The 19,559-nt window shown below is 41.4% G+C and overlaps 1 protein-coding gene across 6 annotated transcripts in view; it reads left to right on the forward strand.

Annotated features, from left to right (window-relative positions):
• Positions 1-19,559, forward strand: part of MAMLD1 (mastermind like domain containing 1) — a 141,113-nt gene that overhangs the window by 63,633 nt on the left and 57,921 nt on the right. For all 6 annotated transcript variants that reach the window (XM_032264134.1, XM_032264130.1, XM_032264135.1 and 3 more), the window contains one exon: positions 10,325-10,483. In XM_032264134.1, the coding sequence (XP_032120025.1) occupies positions 10,388-10,483 (96 nt within the window). In that variant the 5' untranslated portion in view covers positions 10,325-10,387. The remainder of the gene's footprint in view (positions 1-10,324; positions 10,484-19,559) is intronic.

Consider the following 19,559-nt stretch of genomic DNA (forward strand, 5'->3'; position numbering starts at 1 on the left):
ATTATGCATATTTGTTTGTGTGGTAGCTTTATAGTGTCACTGGTCTATGTACTTAAGTGTGTTTTTGTAATGGCTGGTAACAGTCTTTCCTTTCCATATTTAGCACTCCCTTCAGGATCTCTTGTAAGGCAGGTCTGCTGTTAATGAATTCCCTTCACGTTTGGTAGTCTGAAAAGGATCTTATTTCTCCTTCACTTATGAAGCTTAGTTTGGCTATAAATAAAGCTCTTGGTTGAAAATTATTTTCTTTAAGAATGCTGGACATAGGCCCCCAATCTTTTCTACCATGCAGGGTTTTGGAGGAATGGTCTGCTGTTAGCCTGATGGGGTTTCCTTTGTAGATGACCTGCTCCTTCTCTCTATCTGCCTTTAACATGTTTTTGTTTTTTGGGTTTTTTTTTGTTTTTCTATCTTGGAGAATGTAATAACTATGTATCTTGGGTATGGTCTTCTTGTGTAATATTTTCAGGGGTTCTCTGTATTTCCTGAATGTGAATGCTGGCCTGTCTAGGTAGGTTGGGGAAATTTTTGTGGACAATCCTGAAATATGTTTTCCAAGTTGTTTACTTTCTCTCCTTCTCTTTCAGGGATGCCAGTGAGTCATAGATGTGATCTCTTTAAATAATCCCATATTTCTCAGAGGTTTTGGTCATTCTTCTTTATTGCTTTTTCTTTATTTTTGTCTGAGCTATATCGAAGAGCCAGAGCCAGTCTTCAAGTTCTGATATTCTTTCCCGAGCTTGGTCAACTCTACTCTTAATACTTTTGGTTGTATCCTGAAATTTTTGAAGTGAGTTTTTCAGCTCTCTCAGATCAGTTTGGCCCTTTCTTAAGATGGCCATTTCATCTTTCATCTCCTGTATTGTTTTATTGTAGTCCTCAGAATCCTTGGATTGGGTTTTGACTTTCTCCTTAATCTTGGTGATCTTCATTCCTATCTGGATTCTGAATTCTATTTCTGTCATTTCAGCCATTTCAGCCTGGTAAAGAACCATCATGGGGAAGTAGTGTGTACATTTGGAGGTAAGAAGACACTGGCTTTTTGAGTTGCCAGAGTTCTTGGCCTGTTTCTTTCTCATCTTTGGGAGCTGAAATTCTTTCAGTCTTTGAAGTTGTATTCTTTTGCATATTTTTTTTCTTTTTTGATGTCCTTGGGGTTTTGATTGCGATTTAAGGTGGATTCAGTTGGCTAGCTTTGTTTCTGGGAGATTTTCGTGTGGTAAAACTCAGTTCAGGACTTCTGGGCTGTATGTTCTAACTCTGGGGAGCTTGTATCAGGTGCTCAGGTTTGTTCTCTGGCCCTTCAAGTTTAGAAACATGCTGTGCTGAAGGGGCTGAGGTGTTCCCAGACTGCTGGTCACAACACTCCAATGGATGGTGGCAGCCAAAGCACTCCATCGGGCAGTAGCAACAGGATCCATGCTCATTCACCTGTGCCAGCAACCATAGCAGAATGGCAGGGTGCACATTCTTTGGCTGGGGTGCATGCTGGCAGGGGCAGGGGTTGCCAGCTTCCATGCAGGTGTTCACAATGTCAGCAATGGCAGTGTGGCATGGGGGCAACTACTTCTCCTTTTTCAAGATGTGCACATTTTATTTTATGTTCTTGCCTTATTTATGTTCTTGCTTAATACCAGCTAGAGCTTCCAGTATTATGTTGAATAGCAGTGTCAAGAGCAGATAACCCTGGCTTGTTGTCACTCTTAGAGGGAAAGCAATCAATCTTTAACCAGTAAGTGTGATGTTAGCTGTAGATTTATTGTAGATATTCTTTATCAAGTTAAGGACTTTCCCCTCTATTCCTGGTTTTTATCATGAATGAATGTTGAATTTTGTCAAAGACTTTTTCTGCATCATGTGATAGGATCATATGATTTTAATTATTTTTTGAGATGATGTAGCATCACATCAAGTTGTAAGAATACGGATAAGATGCTATGTACTCTTCAGCCATATTCCCCTAATGATAACATCTTGTGAAATGATAATGCAATATCACAAATGGGATATTGACATTGATACAGTCAAAATACCAAACATTTCAATAACCATGTGTATCTCTCATTTTGCTCATGTATGGACACATCTACTTCCCTTCTATACCCACTGTCTCCTTAATCCCTGGAAACCACTAATCAGTTCTCCATTTCTATAGTTTTGTTATTTTAAGAATGTTATATAAATAGAATAATATAGTATGGAACCTTTGGGGATTGTCTTTTTTTTTTTTTTTTCACTCACCATCATCCTCTGCAGATTCATCCAGGCCGTTGCTTGTATCAACTGTGTATTTCTTTGTATCACTGAGTAGTCTTCCATAGTATACATGTATCATCATTGAAGCATTACTGAGTTGTTTCCAGTTTTTTACTATTATGAATAAAGCTGCCACAAACAGGTATGTGCAAGATTTGTGTAAACATAAGTCTTTATTCCTCTGGGATGAATTCCCAGGAGTGCAATTACTGGGTCATATAGTTGCTGAATATTTAGTTTTTAAAGAAACTGTCAAACTGTTTTCCAATGTGACTGTACCATTTACATTCCCATCAGCAATGTTATGAGTGATCCTGTTTCTCTGCATTCTTACCAGCATTTGGTGTTGTCACTATATTTTTAGAAAGATGAAATTCACATAACAATCTAGTGGTATTTAGTACATTCATAATGTTATGCAACCATCACCTCTATCTAATTTCTAAACATTTACATCACCCTAAAATAAAACCTCATACTGATTAAGCAGCTAGTCCTCATTCTTCCCATCCCCTCAGTTCGTGGCAACCACCAATCTGCTTTGTCTCTATGGATTTACCTATTCTAGACATTTTATATAAATGGAATCATACAATATGTAACCCATCATGATTGGCCTCTTTCAGTTAGCTTAATGTTTTCAAGGTTCATTCACGTTTCAGCATGTTATCAGTACTTCATTCCCTTTATGGCTGAATAATATTCCACTGTGTGGACATACCAAAATTTTGCCTATCCACTTATCAATTGATGTACATTTGGGATTTTTCCACTTTTGGTGCTACTAAGAACGTTTGTGCAAAAATATTTATTTGAGTCCTTGTTTTCATTTCTTTTGGGTATATACCTAGGAGTGGAATCGTAGGGTCAAATGGTAATTCTGTGTTTAATTTTTTGAGAAACTACCAAACTGTTTTTGATAGCAGATACGACATTTTAAATTCCCACCAGCAATGTATGAGGGTTCCAATTTTTTCACCTTCTCACTAACACTTGTTATTTTCCTTTTTTTCAATTATAGCCATTCTAGTGGGTGGGAAGTGGTATGCTATGGTTTTGGTTGTCATTTTTCTGATGACTAATAATGTTGAACATCATTACCTATGGTTGTTGGCCATTTATATATCTTCTTTGGGAATATGTCTATTCAAGTCCTTTGCCTGTTTGTTTTTATTGTGTAGTTTGTATTTTTTATATTATAGGTATTACTTATGTACTCTAGATACTAGGTTTTAATTAGCCATATGATTTGTAAATGTTTTCTCCCATTCCCTAGGTCTTTTCACTTTCTTGATAACATCCTTTGATGCCCAAAAGTTTTTATGAAGTCCAATTTATCTATTTTGTTGTTGTTGTTCATGTTCTTAGTGTCATAGTTAAGGTTCCATTGAGAAATCCAAGATCATGAAGTTTTACTTCTATGTTTTCTTCTAAGAGTTTTACAGTTTTAACTCCTATGTTTAGGTTGTTGATCAATTTTGAGCTGAATTTTATATATGATATGAGATAGGGGTCCAACTTCATTCTTTTGTATGTGGATATCCGGTTGTCACACTACCATTTGTTGAAGATTATTCTTCGCCCATTAAGTGGTGTTGGCAAATCAATTGGCTGTAAATTTATGAGTTTATGGGCAGGGCATGGTGGCTTATGCCTGTAATCCCAGCACTATGGGAGGCCGAGGCGGGTGGATCACTTGAGGTCAGGAGTTCCAGACCAACCTGGCCAATGTGGCAAAACCTCATCTCTACCAAAAACACAAAAATTTGCCAGGCATGGTGGAGGGCACCTGTAATTCCAGCTACTCGGGAAGCTGAGGCAGGAGAATTGCTTGGACCTGGGAGGCAGAGGTTGTAGTGAGCTGAGATCACACCATTGCACTCCAGCCTGGGCTACAAAGTGAGACTCCATCTCAAAAAAAAAGAAAGATTTATGGGTTTATTTCTGAATTCTCAATTTTATTTCATTGGTCTGTATGTCTATATTTATACTAATGCTACATTGTTTTGATTACTATTGCTTTGTAGTTAAGTAAGTCTTAAAATCAGGAAGTGACTCCTCCAACTTTGTTTTTCTTTTTTCAATATTGTTTTGAGGTGATTACATGATTTTCATTCTTTGCCTGTTAACATAGCACATTATGGTAATATGGTAGTATGTATGATTAACATGGATTGGCCTTTGCGTATTGAACTAGCCTTGCACCCCAGGAATAAACTCAACTTGATAATAGTGTATAAATCTTTTTTATAAAATGCTGAAACTTTCTTAAGGATTTTTGTGTCTATATTCATGGGAAATATTGGTCTGCAGGGGTTTTTTTTCTCACTTGTACAGTGTTTGTCTTTGCTGTCAAGGTGTTCCCTCTTCTCTTTTCTGTAGGATGTTGTGTAGAATTGGTGCTAATTCTTCTTTAAACAACTAATATAATTCTTCAGTGAGGTCATCTGGGCTTAAAGTTTTCATTTCAGATTTTTAAATTATGAATTCAATTTCTTTCATAATTATACAACCATTCAGATTATTTCATATTGGGTAAATTTTGGCAGTTTGCACTTTTATAATGATTGGTCCATTTCATCTAAGTTTCCAAGTTTATATGTGTATTCATAGTAGTCCCTTATTTTCCTTTCCAGGTCTGCAGTCTATAGTAATATCTCCTTTTTCATTCAGAATATTTGTACATGTTATTAATTTTATTAATATTAAAAAATAATATTTTTATTAATTTTTAAAACTAGAGATTTATACATTTTATTAACAAAGTAGATATTTATTGGTTTTCTCTATTGGTTTCCTCTCTTCAATATTATTATCTTTTGATGCAAATATTTGTACATCTTTACAGGGTGCATATGATATTTTGTTAAATGTGTAGACTGTGTAAGTATCAAGTTAGGGTACTTGGAGTGTCCATTATCTCTAGTATTTATCATTTCTATGTGTTTGGAACATTGCAAGTCCTCTCTTCTAGCTATTTTGAAATATTCAATACATTGCTGTTAACTATAGTCACCATATACCCTGCTGTCAAACTGTTTTCAGTATTATTGATTTTGATTCTTTATTATTTTACTTCTGCTTGCTTTGGGCTTAATTTACTTTTATTTTTCTAGTTCCTTAAATGGAAGCTTAGATTATTAATTTTTTGTTTGTTTGTTTCCAATCTAAAAATTTTTATTTTTTCCTAAAAGTTTTATGGTTTTACATTTACTACCATGTACCTTATTTTTTTTTTATTGTATTTGGGCTCTGGGGTACATGTGCACGTCCTACATCCTGCAGGATTGTTTCATAGGTACATACATGCCATGGTGGTTTGACGTCTCTATCCCCTCCCCACCATCGCCTACATCAGGCATTTCTCCTGGTGTTATCCCTCCCCCTCCTCCCTACCCCCTCGTCCCCCCTCCCCTCACCTCTACCCCTCCACCTAGCCCTGTGCGTGTTGTTCCCTTCCCTGTGCCCAAGTGTTCTCATTGTTCATCACCCACCTATGAGTGAAAACATGTGGTGTTTGGTTTTCTGTTCTTCTGTCAGTTTGCTGAGAATGATGGTTTCTAGGTTCATCCATGTCTCTACAAAGGACACGAACTCATCATTTTTTATGGCTGCATAGTATTCCATGGTATATATGTGCCACATTTTTTTTTGTCCAGTCTATCATCGATGGGCATTTGGGTTGGTTCCAGGTCTTTGCAAACGTAAATAGTGCCACAATGAACATACATGTGCATGTGCCTTTACGATAGAATGATTTATAATCCTTTGGGTATATACCCAGTAATGGGATTGCTGGGTCAAATGATGTTTCTTTTTCTAGATTCCTGAGGAATTGCCACACTGTCTTCCACAATGGTTGAACTAATTTACACTCCCACCAACAGTGTAAAAGTGTTCCTTTTTCTCCATATCCTCTCCAGCATCTGTTGTCTCCAGATTTTTTAATGACCGCCATTCTAACTGGTGTGAGATGATATCTCAGTGTGGTTTTGATTTGCATTTCTCTAATGACCAATGATGATGAGCATTTTTTCATATGTTTGTTGGCCACATATTTGTCTTCTTTTGAAAAGTGTCTGTTCATATCCTTCACCCACTTTTGAATGGGTTTGTTTGTTTGTTTCCTGTAAATCTGCTTTTGTTCTTTGTAGATTCTGGATATTAGCCCTTTGTCTGATGGGTAGATTGTGAAAATTTTTCCCATTCTGTTGGTTGCCGGTTTACTCTAATGATTGTTTCTTTTGCTGTACAGAAGCTCTGGAGTTTAATTATTTCTAGCACAAAAATTTAGTTTTATACATTTTCATCTCAGCACAGCTTTACCTGTGTCCCACAAATTTTGATACATTTTATTTTTATTTACAGTTCAATGTAGTTTTTATTTCTTTTAAGATCTCTTTAACCCATGAATTTTTTTTAAAGTATGCCTTTTAATTTCTAAGTGTTTGTAGATTTTCATGTTGCCTTTCTGTTATTGTTTTCTGATTTGATTCCATCATAGAGAAAACATCATGTATTATTTCAATTCTTTCAATATTTTGTGGATTGTTTTTATGATCAAGAATATGTCTATATTGGCATATATTCCTTGGGTGTTTGAAATAATGTAAATTATATTCTTTTCCTGTGGAGCATTCTACACATTTCATTTAGGCCTTATTGAAACCTATTGTTGGGTTCTTCTACATCTTGCTGATTCTCTGTATATTTGATCTATCAATTGTTCAGAGAAGGTGTTGAAGTCTCCAACTATGAATGTGAATTTTTCTATTTCTCCATTTAGTAATAATAATGTTTGCTTCCTATATTTGCAGCTTTTCTGTTTAAAGCATACACATTTAGGAGTGCTATGTCTTATTGGTGGATTGACACTTTCACCATTATGTAATGTCCCTATCTGTCCCCGGTATTTTTTGTTGTTGTTTTTGCTCTGAAGTCTACTTTATCTGATATCACTAGAACCACCTCTGTTACCTTTTAAAATTAATATTTGCATGGTGTATCTTCTTACATCATTTTACTTTCAACCTTTCTAAATCATTATATCTGAGGTGAACATCTTGCAACAGCCTATCATTGGATCCTGTTTTCTTATTTGCCAATCTCTGTCTTTTAATTGGTATGTTTAGACCATTTTCATTTATTGTACTTATTGATAATGCTTAATTTTGCCAATTTACTTTTGTTTTCTCTTTGTTCTCTGGTTTTTTATTTTTCTATTTTCATTTTTCTGACTTCCTGTGGGCTACTCGAACAATGTTTAAAATTCCATTTGTTTCATTTATAGCATTTTTGAATCTATCTTTTTGTATAGCATTTTTAGGGGTTGCTCTAGATATTACATTATATATGCATAACTTATAATAATCTACTGGTGTCAACATTTTGCCGATTTCAATGAAACCCTACCTCTCTTTTCACCCCTTTATTCTCCTCTTTATAATGTAGTTGTGTTAAATATTCCTCCCACATACTTTACAGACACATCAGACAGTGTTATAATTGATGTTTTAAGCTTCAAACATAACTTGGAAAACTTAAGAGAAGGAAAATCCATTATGTTTACCCATGATTTTTTCTCTTTCCATTGGTCTTTATTCCTTTCTAATGTTCAATATGCTTTCTTTTATCATTCCCTTTCTGCGTAGAGAATTTTCTTTAGATATTCTCTTAGTAGAGGTATGTTGTTGAGTAATTTTGTTAGTGTCTCTTAATCTGAGAATGTCTTGATCTTCCTTTCATATCTGAAGCATATTTTCACTGAATATAGGATTCTGGGTTGACAGTTTTCTTTATTCAGCTCTAGAAAAATATTATGCCACTTCCTTCTGGAAACCATGGTTTCTGACCAAAAATTCACTCTTATTCAAATTGGTTTTCTTCTATACGTATCATTTCTGTTTCGCTGCATTCAAAGCTTTTCTCTTCATGTTTCAGGAGTTTTGTTATTACAGGTCTTGGAGTGTATTTCTTTACATTTATACTGTTCGAGCTTCACTCAGCTTCTTAAATTTCCAGATTTATGTCTTTTGGCAAATTTAGTGAGTTTTCAGCCATTATTTCTTGGAATACTTTAGCCTAATTCTCTTTCACTTCTCATTCTGGAATTCCAGTGACTTGAAAGTTGGATCTTTTGTTTATAATCCTATGTGTCCCTGAGTCTATGTTTATTTTTTTTTTCTAGGATATTTTCTCTCTGTTGTTCAGATTGATTGTTTCTGTTGTTCTACCTTAATTCTTTCCTCTGTTCTTACCATTCTCCTCTTGATTCTATTCATTGAATTTGTTTGCATTATTGTATTTTTCAGTTCTAAAATTTCCATTTGCTTCTTCTTTATATTTTCTGTTTCTTTGTTGAGAATTCTGATTTGTTTGCTGAGACTTTCTGTGTTTTTTTCATTTGTTTCCAAGCATGGTTGCAATTGTCGTTTGAAGCACTTTAATGATTACTGCTTTAAAATCCTTGTCAGGCAATTCTGACATCTGTGTCATCTTTCTGTTGGCATCTGCCAATAGTATTTTCCATTCTGTTTGATATCTTACTGGTTCTTGGTATGACAAGTGCTTCACCACTGAAACTTGGGCATTTTGGATATTACATTATAAGGCTGGATCTTATTTAAAATCTGCTTTAGCTGACTTCCTCTGACACTGCTCTGGCAGGGAAAGGGGCACCATCTTATTCTTCATTGGCATCAGGGAGGGTGGCACTCTTCATTACTGCTGGGCAGGGGTGAGGATTCCAGCTCCCCACTAAGCTTTTACTGATACTACTCTAGTGGGGATGGGGAAGGGCACCTCATTACTGCTATGTGGGGGTGGAGCCGAGGCTCCTCGTTTGGCTTTTGCTGATGGAATATAATGGGACTGCATTTTCTTCTATGGTATTTGGCTAGAGTAGAGCAGTTATTGTCTAAAAGTTTTCAGTCTTGCTAGGCTACCCATTTCTTGGTCCGTTGGCTAGAAAGAGCAGGCTCTTGTTGGGGTTTCTTTGTCAGTGTTCATAAGCATTCTGGGTTTCTGGCTTCTTCAGCTCCAAGTCTGGTATATATGAGGCAAAAAGAAAATCCAGAATACTCACCACTGCATCATTGCTCAAGTCCCAAGATCCCTAACCAGTACACCTTTTTCTTTCCACCTTTTGGTGTCTTATTATGTTTGTTTTATATGTAATGTCCAGAGGTTTTAGTGATACTCAGTGACAGAATGGGGAAAAGTACTTCATATTTCCAGAGGCAGAGGTTTAGACACTGAGATTTTAGAGCCCGATGCTGTACTGCCAAGGAGGCTTATGGGAAGTAGAGCTGTCCTCATATATTAATGTCTTAGCAGAGCTTTTATTTCATGTCTGCATCATGAAAAACAAAAAGAAATGAAACTTTACCTGGGTTTGCATATATCTACTTATCCATCATGGAGGAGTAGCCATGATCATAGCCTGCTCAGTCACTTTCCTGTAAATCGGTGCACCAGAGTTTCCTGAGCCCCTTTCAACATTCATTGCTTCCATCCTATGTCTATCAGGCTTTGAACTGTTAGTCAGCTCACTTGGCTGTATCCTAACAGTGTCACAGTTGGTGGCTGCTTCTTCTATGAACCATAAGGCATACTCTAGTAGAGCTGAAGAGGCCCTAAGCCATCACCTAATTTAACCACCATGTTTTCATATAAGGAAACTGTATCTCAGAGAACAGAGAAGCATTTCCCTGGATCCCGCTGTATATTACACAAAAGCAAATCCAGACCTAGGACACAGATTCCATGCCTGTAAGCCCAATGTTATTTTAGTTGCAACAAGCTGCTCCTCCATCCACCCCTCTGCCTTCCAGTGAACTTTGTTCTGCCTCTGGTCAAGGACTGTGATTTTATCCCAGCCAACTGTCTCACAGAAATGCCCCACATCCTTGGGGGTGGGGGTACTCAATGAGGGTGGTGGGTGGGAAGAGGGGAAAAGGAATGTGGCTGACTCCACACAAACCTGTCTTCAGAGTGAAAGTCTGTGATTCACGGGGTCAGTGGTCTCATCTTCATATCTGAAAGACAGTGTACTTTTTGTCTCCCTAAGCCCTGTGTCTAGGTCGTTTGAGAAACGCCTTGGAGAGTCAAGAATAAAATTGCAGGTCAAACAATGGATGACTGGAAAAGTCGGCTTGTAATCAAGAGCATGCTTCCCCATTTCGCCATGGTGGGAAATCGTCAGGAGCCCAGAAAGCTCCAGGAATCGGTCAGACAATGGGCTATGGGGGGAGGGGGGTGTTGAATGCTTCTAATCTTAAACTTGAACGTAAGATGTGTTATTGAAATTTTCTGTGTAAACTTAGTGGCAGGAATCCAACCCAAAATATAAGGAACTCAAATCTGATCCAGAAGAGATATAGGAGATGTGCTGATCCCACCCCTTGTAGGTTTCTAGAAGAACTAGGAATACAGTTTAAGGCTACATCTGGATTCCCAGTTTAGTGATCCCTGCACTGCACCCATTCAATAAGAAAAATGAGGAAAGATGAGAGAGGAAAGAAGATTTTACTTTTTCTCCTAATAGAAGCCACTCAGAATGGCAAGCACTAGGTATATTGCATGAGCTCTAGAATGACTGAGAACAAAAAGCTAGTGCGTAGGACACAGAAAGGGCTTCCCATTCAACTTTCTGGCCCTGTTGTCATTTTAAAAACTCACCTGACACGCTTCTACTGTCTTCTCAGGGAACTCAGACATCATCCAAGTGTTCTGAAACTCAGGACTAGGGATTCCAGTGGTAGTTCTAGGAGCAGGATGATGATAGAAGGGACTATGAGAGCCATTGGCTAGTTTAATTTGACAACAAAAGCCTGCAACACCACCAATCCACCAAGATTAGCTCTGTTAGCAGGAGTTGCAGCAAACACAATAGCTGTTATCTCAGGGTATTAGGGCCACAGAGGAGTGGCTTGCTTAATCTCTGAAATTAATAGAGCAGAGAGGAAATAGCTCTTATAGAGCCGTGGGTCTGCTTCCTTCCTTTTCATAGAACTGGAAGCCCTGGGCTCTGAGGTAATGCCACTTCACATAACTAGAGGGCCTGTCTTCTCCAATTCCCAGGGCAATCCACTTTCAGCAACTCAGCTTTCTATTTATTTTTTAATTTTATTTATTTTAAAAATTTTGATACAATTCCACAGATGTGGAAGGGGGTGATTGAAATCTTATCTCCTTTTTTTCTTCATTGCCAACCACCAAAAACATATTGAGAACGTGCTATCAAGTTAAACATATAGACATTGACAAAACTTTGTTTACTGGAGTCCCCAGCTCTCACAGAGATTGTAGTCAGGTGGATGGCAGAAATGGAGACATTACTTAGTCAACAGCTGGCCCAAGTTGCCAGGCCTTACGCCTCTTCTAGAAAGGAATATCTAACCTCCTTCCTAATTATCCTTTATATTTCTTGCTTCTTGTTTATGATCAACAATTGAGTCAGTAAAGAAAAACTTCATGGCCGGGCGCGGTGGCTCAAGCCTGTAATCCCAGCACTTTGGGAGGCCGAGGCGGGTGGATCACAAGGTCAAGAGATCGAGACCATCCTGGTCAACACGGTGAAACCCCGTCTCTACTAAAACTACAAAAAAATTAGCTGGGCATGGTGGCGCGTGTCTGTAGTCCCAGCTACTCAGGAGGCTGAGGCAGGGGAATTGCCTGAACTCAGGAGGCAGAGGTTGCGGTGAGCCGAGATCGCGCCATTGCACTCCAGCCTGGGTAACAAGAGCGAAACTCCGTCTCAAAAAAAAAAAAAAAAAAAAAAAGAAAAACTTCATAATGCTCCCAGAGTCCATGATCAGTTTTAGTTTGACTTTACATTTCTCTTTTGTTTCCCACTTGATTCCATTCACTTGGGCCAAATTCTAAGAGAAAGGGTTGATGGACTGTGGATACAGGGGTCCTCTTCCCCTTCTCCCCGACTCCATCAGCACTCTTAAAAAGTGTGACCAGTACATAACTCCTTTGGTTTTGATCAGTGTACAGCTGAGTGCACATATTCCAGGGAGGGTTGTCCTTAGAATAGGTCCTTGGAGCAGCCATCTGTGCTTTTACTCTGGAGAAGCTGTCATTGCTTATGTCATTTCCGGGCTTGGCTTCTCTTTGCAGATGACCTTTAGAGCCCTTTGTAAGCTTTGCCAAAAATTCACATTCATTGCTTTAGGGTCACACTTGGAACTTGATCAGGATCAGCCCTCTGCCTCCTCTATGCCACACCTCGTCCTCTGAAAGAGTTCTCTGTGGAGTTCTGAGTGGCTTGAGTATTTCTAAAACTTCAAGCTGTCCTAGAACACCAAGAATTCACCCCAGTTGAGGAGATAAAAGAATTGTAAAAATTTGCCTCAGGCTCCAAAAGCAACTCTCTCAGATGGTCTTCTTCACAGTTGAAACAGCATTGGACAGCATTGAGAGAACCCACTTCTTTGACTGTGTGTGATAGGTGCTGCTGTAGGGGATCCCTGTAGCCTCAAGAAGATACCCAGCGCTAACATGAAACTCTGCTGCACATGCTGAGGATCTCAGAATCTGGGTCTTTATGGACTAAGGTTGACCAAATAAAAGCAGAATGGGCTGTGAGTTCACCAGGAAACCTGCTGCCTAAACAAGTTATTGCTAAGCCTAGAAAGTGAGTAGTGGAAGGAGGTCCTTTGCAAAGCTGGGCTTGCATTTACAGAGTGTAGCCTTAGCTGGATCTCAGATGTTTCCCTTGTTTGCTCTCTCTCTGACACTGCATAACACCCAGGGATTGATACCCTGAACCCTAGTCCCAGGAAACCATGTGCATCTGGAAGCATGTTTCTTGCACCACTCTCACTCATCCTGAAAGCATTGCTAACAGAGATTTGCTTCAGGCATTCAGCTTAACTGGTTCTCTTGTTCTTTCCCAGAAAAGAAACAAACAAAAAACATGTTTCAAGTCAATCTCGAAATAAAATGATATCAGTCCCAGAGGAGAGTTCTCTTTAAGCAGTCCTTGAATTTACATGGAAACAATTGTGAGCTCCCTGGAAGGAAAACGTGCATCTGATGTGACGCTTGTTCTTGGCCTAAGACTAGGGCTCAAAACACCTAGGTTCTAGTCTTGTAGTTACTCCTCACTAGCTATGGGGCTTTGTCCATCTTTTGCCCTCTCTGAGAACAAAGTTCAAATGAACCAAGAGTAAGAATAACCACCTTTAAGTGAGCATTGACTAGGTGCTAGGCAGTTTGCTAAGCATTTGTGGGACAATATCTCCTATCATCCTCATGATAACCTTGGGAAGAAGAAGCTATTAATATGTCCAGGAAACCGAGGCTCAGAGAGGTTAAGAAATTTGACTGAAGTCACAGATAAAAGAAGTGACAAACTCAGAGGCCAGTGGCATTACCACTATACTCTAATGTCCATTGAAAACCACTAAATGCTGAACACATATCAGGCAGGGGCCATCATCATAAGAAATCTTAGTAATGCAGTACCTTTTCAGCATCTGTTCATTCATTTAATAGTGTAACTGCTTAATGACTCTGGCAATCTGGGAACAGAAAAGTTTGACCTTTTGAACACTTGGGCGAGTACCCAAGATTAATAAGGCATCCAGTCTCTGCAGTTAGTGTATGGAGTTTTAACAGGAGGCAGAACATTTGGTCCTTCCCTTTGAAGTTACGATCTCGATTCTTCCCATAGATTGGTAGGTCGAAGGATTGTGAGAATCTAGAAGGCGTTAGCACTCCAATTTGCAAGTGTTCCAGAGCCTGCATGGAGTTGAGACTCAGTGTGCATGTCACATGCCGTCCCTGTCTCAGGCTACACCCCACTGTAAGTGGCAGTTTCCTCCAGCTCGGAGCAGGCACCTATTCCCTTCATAAGGCAGCTCCTAGACAAAATGCCCCTCATACAAAGGGCATGAGATACAGTTGGAGGAGGAAGGAGACACAGTGCTCTTTGCACATCTTCTGTGTTCAGCTATTTAATGGTAAGAAGTGACTCCCTGTAGAGATTACAATGGGATGCCGTGCCCAGTATTTCTTCTGAGCTTCCCAACCAGTCAGTGGCTGAGCAGGGTGGGGGGGTTTTATTATTCTCCTTCTTTATGGATAAAGAGAATAAAGTCTGAGAAATTCAGTGACTTTCAGAAGGCTATCCAGAAGGTGGGGGTCCTACATCAAGGGTCCTCATTTGGGTGGCCCCAAGTGCAGAGTGCTTTCCACCTACGGTACGACAAAAAAACAACCCCTCAGCCCACATCTTTCTCATCTCTAAACACAAGTAGGACTGAAGAAGGGGGAGAGAGGAACCCTCAGTGTAACAGGGTATGTGGACATTTGGATGGCTACAAAAATGCTGACCCCATTCTATCTGTCCCTTTTCTGTAGACTGGTGACCTTAGACATACCCAGTAGGAGGAGCTCCAGTCACCTCCTCCCTTGGTGTGTGTGATGGGGTTAAAGATTTCTGCCCATCAGCTTGGGAGGCTGCAAAAGAAAAGTGCTGGACTCAGGAAGGGGGACCTCAGACTTGATCCAGGGTTGGAACAAGCTATTTGTGAGATTTTGAGCAGGTGTCTTTCTTTTTGAGGTCAGAGGGCATGGGTGTGAGCTCTAAGGGCCTGTCTATCTCTGGCCTCCTGCCACATTTCCAGGGTCCCTTCTCTGTGGCCAGCCCTGTGCTAGACCTTGAGCTCTAGGAGCTCATAGTCTGGGAGCAAATTATTTCCAGGTTTCCTCCACTGGGAACAAATCTATCTCACTCTGTAGTTCTTGGTGAAACCTAGAGACAAGTCGTTGAGCGTCTCTCTTGTGCAAGGTACTTTGTACACAGTAGCTCATTTGCTCCTGTGTCACAGAGACTGATATTTCCACTTCCCCAGGGAGGAGACTGATACTCAGAAAGGATGGAGACTTTCCCAATGTCACACAGGCAGGCAGTTGTAAATTCAGATCTCAAATTGAGGTACCCTGCCTCCAACGCTTTTCCTACCCTGATGCTTTCCATTCCCAGATTAGGAGCTCAGGTAGCTCCAGGGCTTTCTGTAGGCCAGGCACGGTTCTCAGACAACCCATAAACAGGTAAAGAGTAGAAGCACATTTACTTCATTCCAGTGGCTCCCTTGAACCTTCCAATCAGCGTTGTCCACTGCCAAGCCTGGTAGAAAGCCAGGCTGCTTAAAAACCCCATGCAGGGGCAGCCAGCTGGGAACAGAGTGAGTTGTCAAAAGAGCTCCCTTAGAAGTCTCAAGAGAAAACCCAGGTTCAGAGCTTTGAGCCTTTGCCAGCATCCCCTGCTTCATTCAGGTTAAAGGTACGGCATGGGTGCAAGTCTGGCCCCAAGAGAGGGGAGCTCATGTGTATGGGCCCCTTCCAAGCCCCAGCTGACCCCAGGGGCCAGTTCATCTGGAGGCAACTGTCCCTGCCACTTACTGAGAACTTTCATGAGCCTCTGGGCCTCAGTCTCCACATCAGTAAAGTGGGGTTAATAGCTCTGCTCTCTGCCTACATCAGGGTTTTGGGGATGGTAATGAACAAGTTATGGGTGCGCACATGCTCCCAACAACACAGAGCATGGTTCTAAACCACACACTGCTGTGAGCACTTTTTTTTTTAATGATCAGAGGGTGGCATTAGCTCAGAGGTTTTTGCCATCAGAAGAATGATGGGAAATGTGTGTCCTGACCCCTGAGGATCCCACAGTCTCATCAGCAGCCCCACTGCAGTGAGGAGACCTGGCTCTGTAATGGAGCTGTGAGCATTCTGGGTCAAGGGCAGCAGTGTGTATGCGCCTTTCTACTTTGGGGATCTTCCCCATGGAGCATGCAGCTGTTCACTCCCTTTGCTCCCTCCTACCTCTCCTGCAGTAAGGGTTCTTTCCTGTTCCAGACACCCAAATGGGGCAAGAGGCCAGGCAGAGGCCTTGCCTTCACACAGACCTTTTTTGCAAGAACTGAGCACTGCTCAGCTTGCAGGACGCCACTGGGCTTGGCATTTGGGTCCTGCCTGGGTAGCCCAGCTCAGTAAACCAGTGACCTGCAAATCACAGTCTGTTTGAGGGGAGCTCCATTTTTCAGCTGGCTTCTGCAGGCACCTGGGAGCATGACACTGCCTATTTCTGAACTTTCAGGAGCCCATGCTGGCCTCACCTGCATTCCTGCCTAGCTCTTTCCCATAGTTTCCTTGACATAAGGCCCAAGGTAACAGGTTTCTGGAGATGGAACTTCCCCAGGAAGGAGGGGGATGCCATTAGACTCCAGGGCAGAGTTGAGGCTCAGAAGTGTGTACATTTCTAGGGAGCATGCAGACCCAGGGGGCAACCCTGTGGGTGTGGGCCTGGGGCTCCTCAAACTCTGGGCTGGCTTGTATAGGCTGAGGCCTCTTGCTTCTACTGAGAATCCACAGCTGGAGAGCCCAATGTTTCTCTTTTTACAAATAGATATTTGGGTTATAAACTACCCCTGGTGTGCCACATTCCAGACTTCTGGGGAGGAGGGACATGAACTTCTAAGATGTGGGCAACAAATTTTGATTTCTGCAGTTGGTATAGAATCATTTGTTGGAAACCTTCCTCCTCCCCTTTTGCTTTTCCTTTCCCTACACTCTCTTCCTCCCCTTCTCTTCTTCTCCTCATCTCCCTCCTCCCTTCTCTCCAGATCTTCAGCCCCTAAATTCCAAAGTTAGAAAGGCAAGCATGAGCCACTGGCCAGTGGGCACCCAAACCCAAGGCCCAGGCATGTCTCTGCTGTCATTGCCTCCCTCTCTCTTGCTCAGCACAGGCCTGTCTTTGTCTGCCTCCCTCCAGTGCCCTGACCCTGACAGTTCTTGTTCCTATGCCCTTGGAGCTGTGGCTCAGTACATGGCATACAGTAACTGCTCAATAAGATGCACCTGCTGTTCATCTTGGCCAGAAGGTCCCTTAGGAATCATCTAGGCCACCCACATTGCTGGACACAAGAGAAGGCCAGTGTCATACAGAGGGGAAGGGATGCATCTAAAAAGTCATTGTCTCTAGGTCTTACGCTGGAAATGGGAAGTGAACAGAATTATTTGCAGAGTACCATTTTCTCCAATGCTTCATTCACATCTTTAGATGCCAGCTGAGCCCTGTCATGAGGCTTTGGGGTCACCAAGATGAGTAGGAAACGACCTGGCCTTCAGAGAGTTACATGGTGGAGGTGGGAAATGCACAGGCCTAACATGGTGGCCTCAAGATTGGCCATAGCACCTAGGATGGGGATGGAAGGGGTAGAGGTGAGACTGTATCATCATACAGACCCTTGAGGGCCCGAGGGTGGAGGATGTGCTTTAATCTACTAGACAATGCAAATTCTTCAACGATGTATAAGACTATAAGAGCAAGGCCCAAGGGAATCCTAGGAAGGATGATGTTTCTCTCTTCTCACTGGAAGATTCAGAGCACCTGTGAACAGGCACACAATGAGCAGTGTCATTAGCACAGGTGAGACAACATTTGGGACTGCTGCATCACTTGCACGGTTTAGAAATGGTCACCTTATTTGCACTGTGGCAGAAACCTTTCAGTTTTTCTGCTCTAGAAAGATTGCCCACTCACTCTGTTGTGAACAGTGGGCCTACATGGCCCCCTATGAGGAGAGCAATTTGGAAAAAACTTATTTCCTTCAGAGAAGACACTCAGTTCATGCTCTAGGTCAGGAGTTGGCAGGCTAAATCCAGCACACAGGCTGTGTTGGTAAATAAAGTTTTATTAGCACACAGTCATGCCCTGTCATTAACATAGTCTACTACGCAGAGTTTCAACAGAGAACACATGGCCCGCAAAGCCTAAGATATTTACTTCCTGGGCCATCACAGAAGTTTGCCAACACTTGGCCTATGTTACTGGGCATTTGGTTCATTTGTTTCCCCTAATAAACGGTACCCATCTGAAGTAGAATTACAGGTCCTCATGCCTGCCACATGTTTAGCCTCCCCTCCTGTGCCAAAGCTGGCCCCAACTCCACACTCCCAAACTCACTCTTCTTAAAAGTTCTTCTCTCCAGAGCTGTTCCTTTTCCTTCCATTTCTCCTCCCATCAGCATCCAGAAAGATCTTTTTCAGAGATGAAGTCAATCCTTCCTCTACTTAAGCCCCCCAATGGCTTCCCTACAAACAAAATACAATCCAACCCCCTTCCCATGGCCTGCAAGGCCCTCTGCAAGCTCATAACTACTTTCCTGGTGCATTGTGTGACATGCACGCTGGCTGCCTACCCATCACTGGAACAGTCCAATAGCCTTCCCCCAGGTCCTTCCCAATTGCTGCCCTCCTGCCTGGAGTGCTCTGCCCCCAGTGCTTCTCCTGGCCTGCTCCTTCTCACATTGAGACCTTCAGTTCAATGTCACCTCCTCAGAGGAGCCACCAGCCATTCTATCACATCAGTACTTTTTCAGTCTTTGAAAGAATACTGCACACACTCTTATCTTGTTCTTGTTCTTTAATTATCATGTATCCCACTAGAATTCCAGCTCCTTCTCTCTGGTTCCCTACTTCTCTCCCTGGCCTGTCCTCATTCTCATTGAGGTATCTGTTCTGGACCCCCTCGGCAGCCCTGCCTGCCCTGTACTGTCAGATGCTGTCATCTCTGTAGTGGAGGAGAGCCCAGTGCCACTCTCTGTAGGTGCTTCTTTTCCTAGAATAAGCTTCAGGCCCTAAAGTTGTCTAGCATTAGGGCTGCCCGTGTGATGCTGTCGGCAAAACTAAACATTTTCTCTACTTTTCCTCCCTCATCAAGCCCTTAGAGTTTAGAACAATGAACTTGGCCTATATAAAATACCTCCAGGAAGTCAGTTCTCAAACACCAACACCCAACATCTGCTTTCTGAATATACGGCTTCAAACAGTTAAGTGTACAGTACCTAACTGTTGTCTATACTTTTGTTTTTTTAGCCACATGACATCTAAGGAACTTAGAAATGCCTTGCCCTTTCCTGTAGTTAAATTTGACATAAAATTACTTTATTGGCAGCATATTAACAAACAAGAATCTCCTGTGTTTTTCCCAGTAATTCAGTTTCAGTTTTCCAGGTAAGAAAAAGATAATTATGAATGACTATGAGGAGACAGACGGTTTTGAGGTTTCCATTAATAACATGTTCAGAGTGAGCCTCTTCCTCTGCCCTGGTCAGTGGTGCTGTTGACAGAGTGGTACAACAAGAATGAGATATACTGTGGGAACTCACCCTGATCCCAGCACCACCAGCACCATGAACACTCCCATCAACACCATCACCACCACTGTCACTTCCACCATCACCACCTCCACCACCACCACCTCCACCACCACCACCTCCACCACC

This window comes from Sapajus apella, unplaced genomic scaffold (assembly GCF_009761245.1).
Source record: "Sapajus apella isolate SASKATOON/1434 unplaced genomic scaffold, GSC_monkey_1.0 scaffold142, whole genome shotgun sequence".
Lineage (NCBI taxonomy): Eukaryota > Metazoa > Chordata > Mammalia > Primates > Cebidae > Sapajus > Sapajus apella.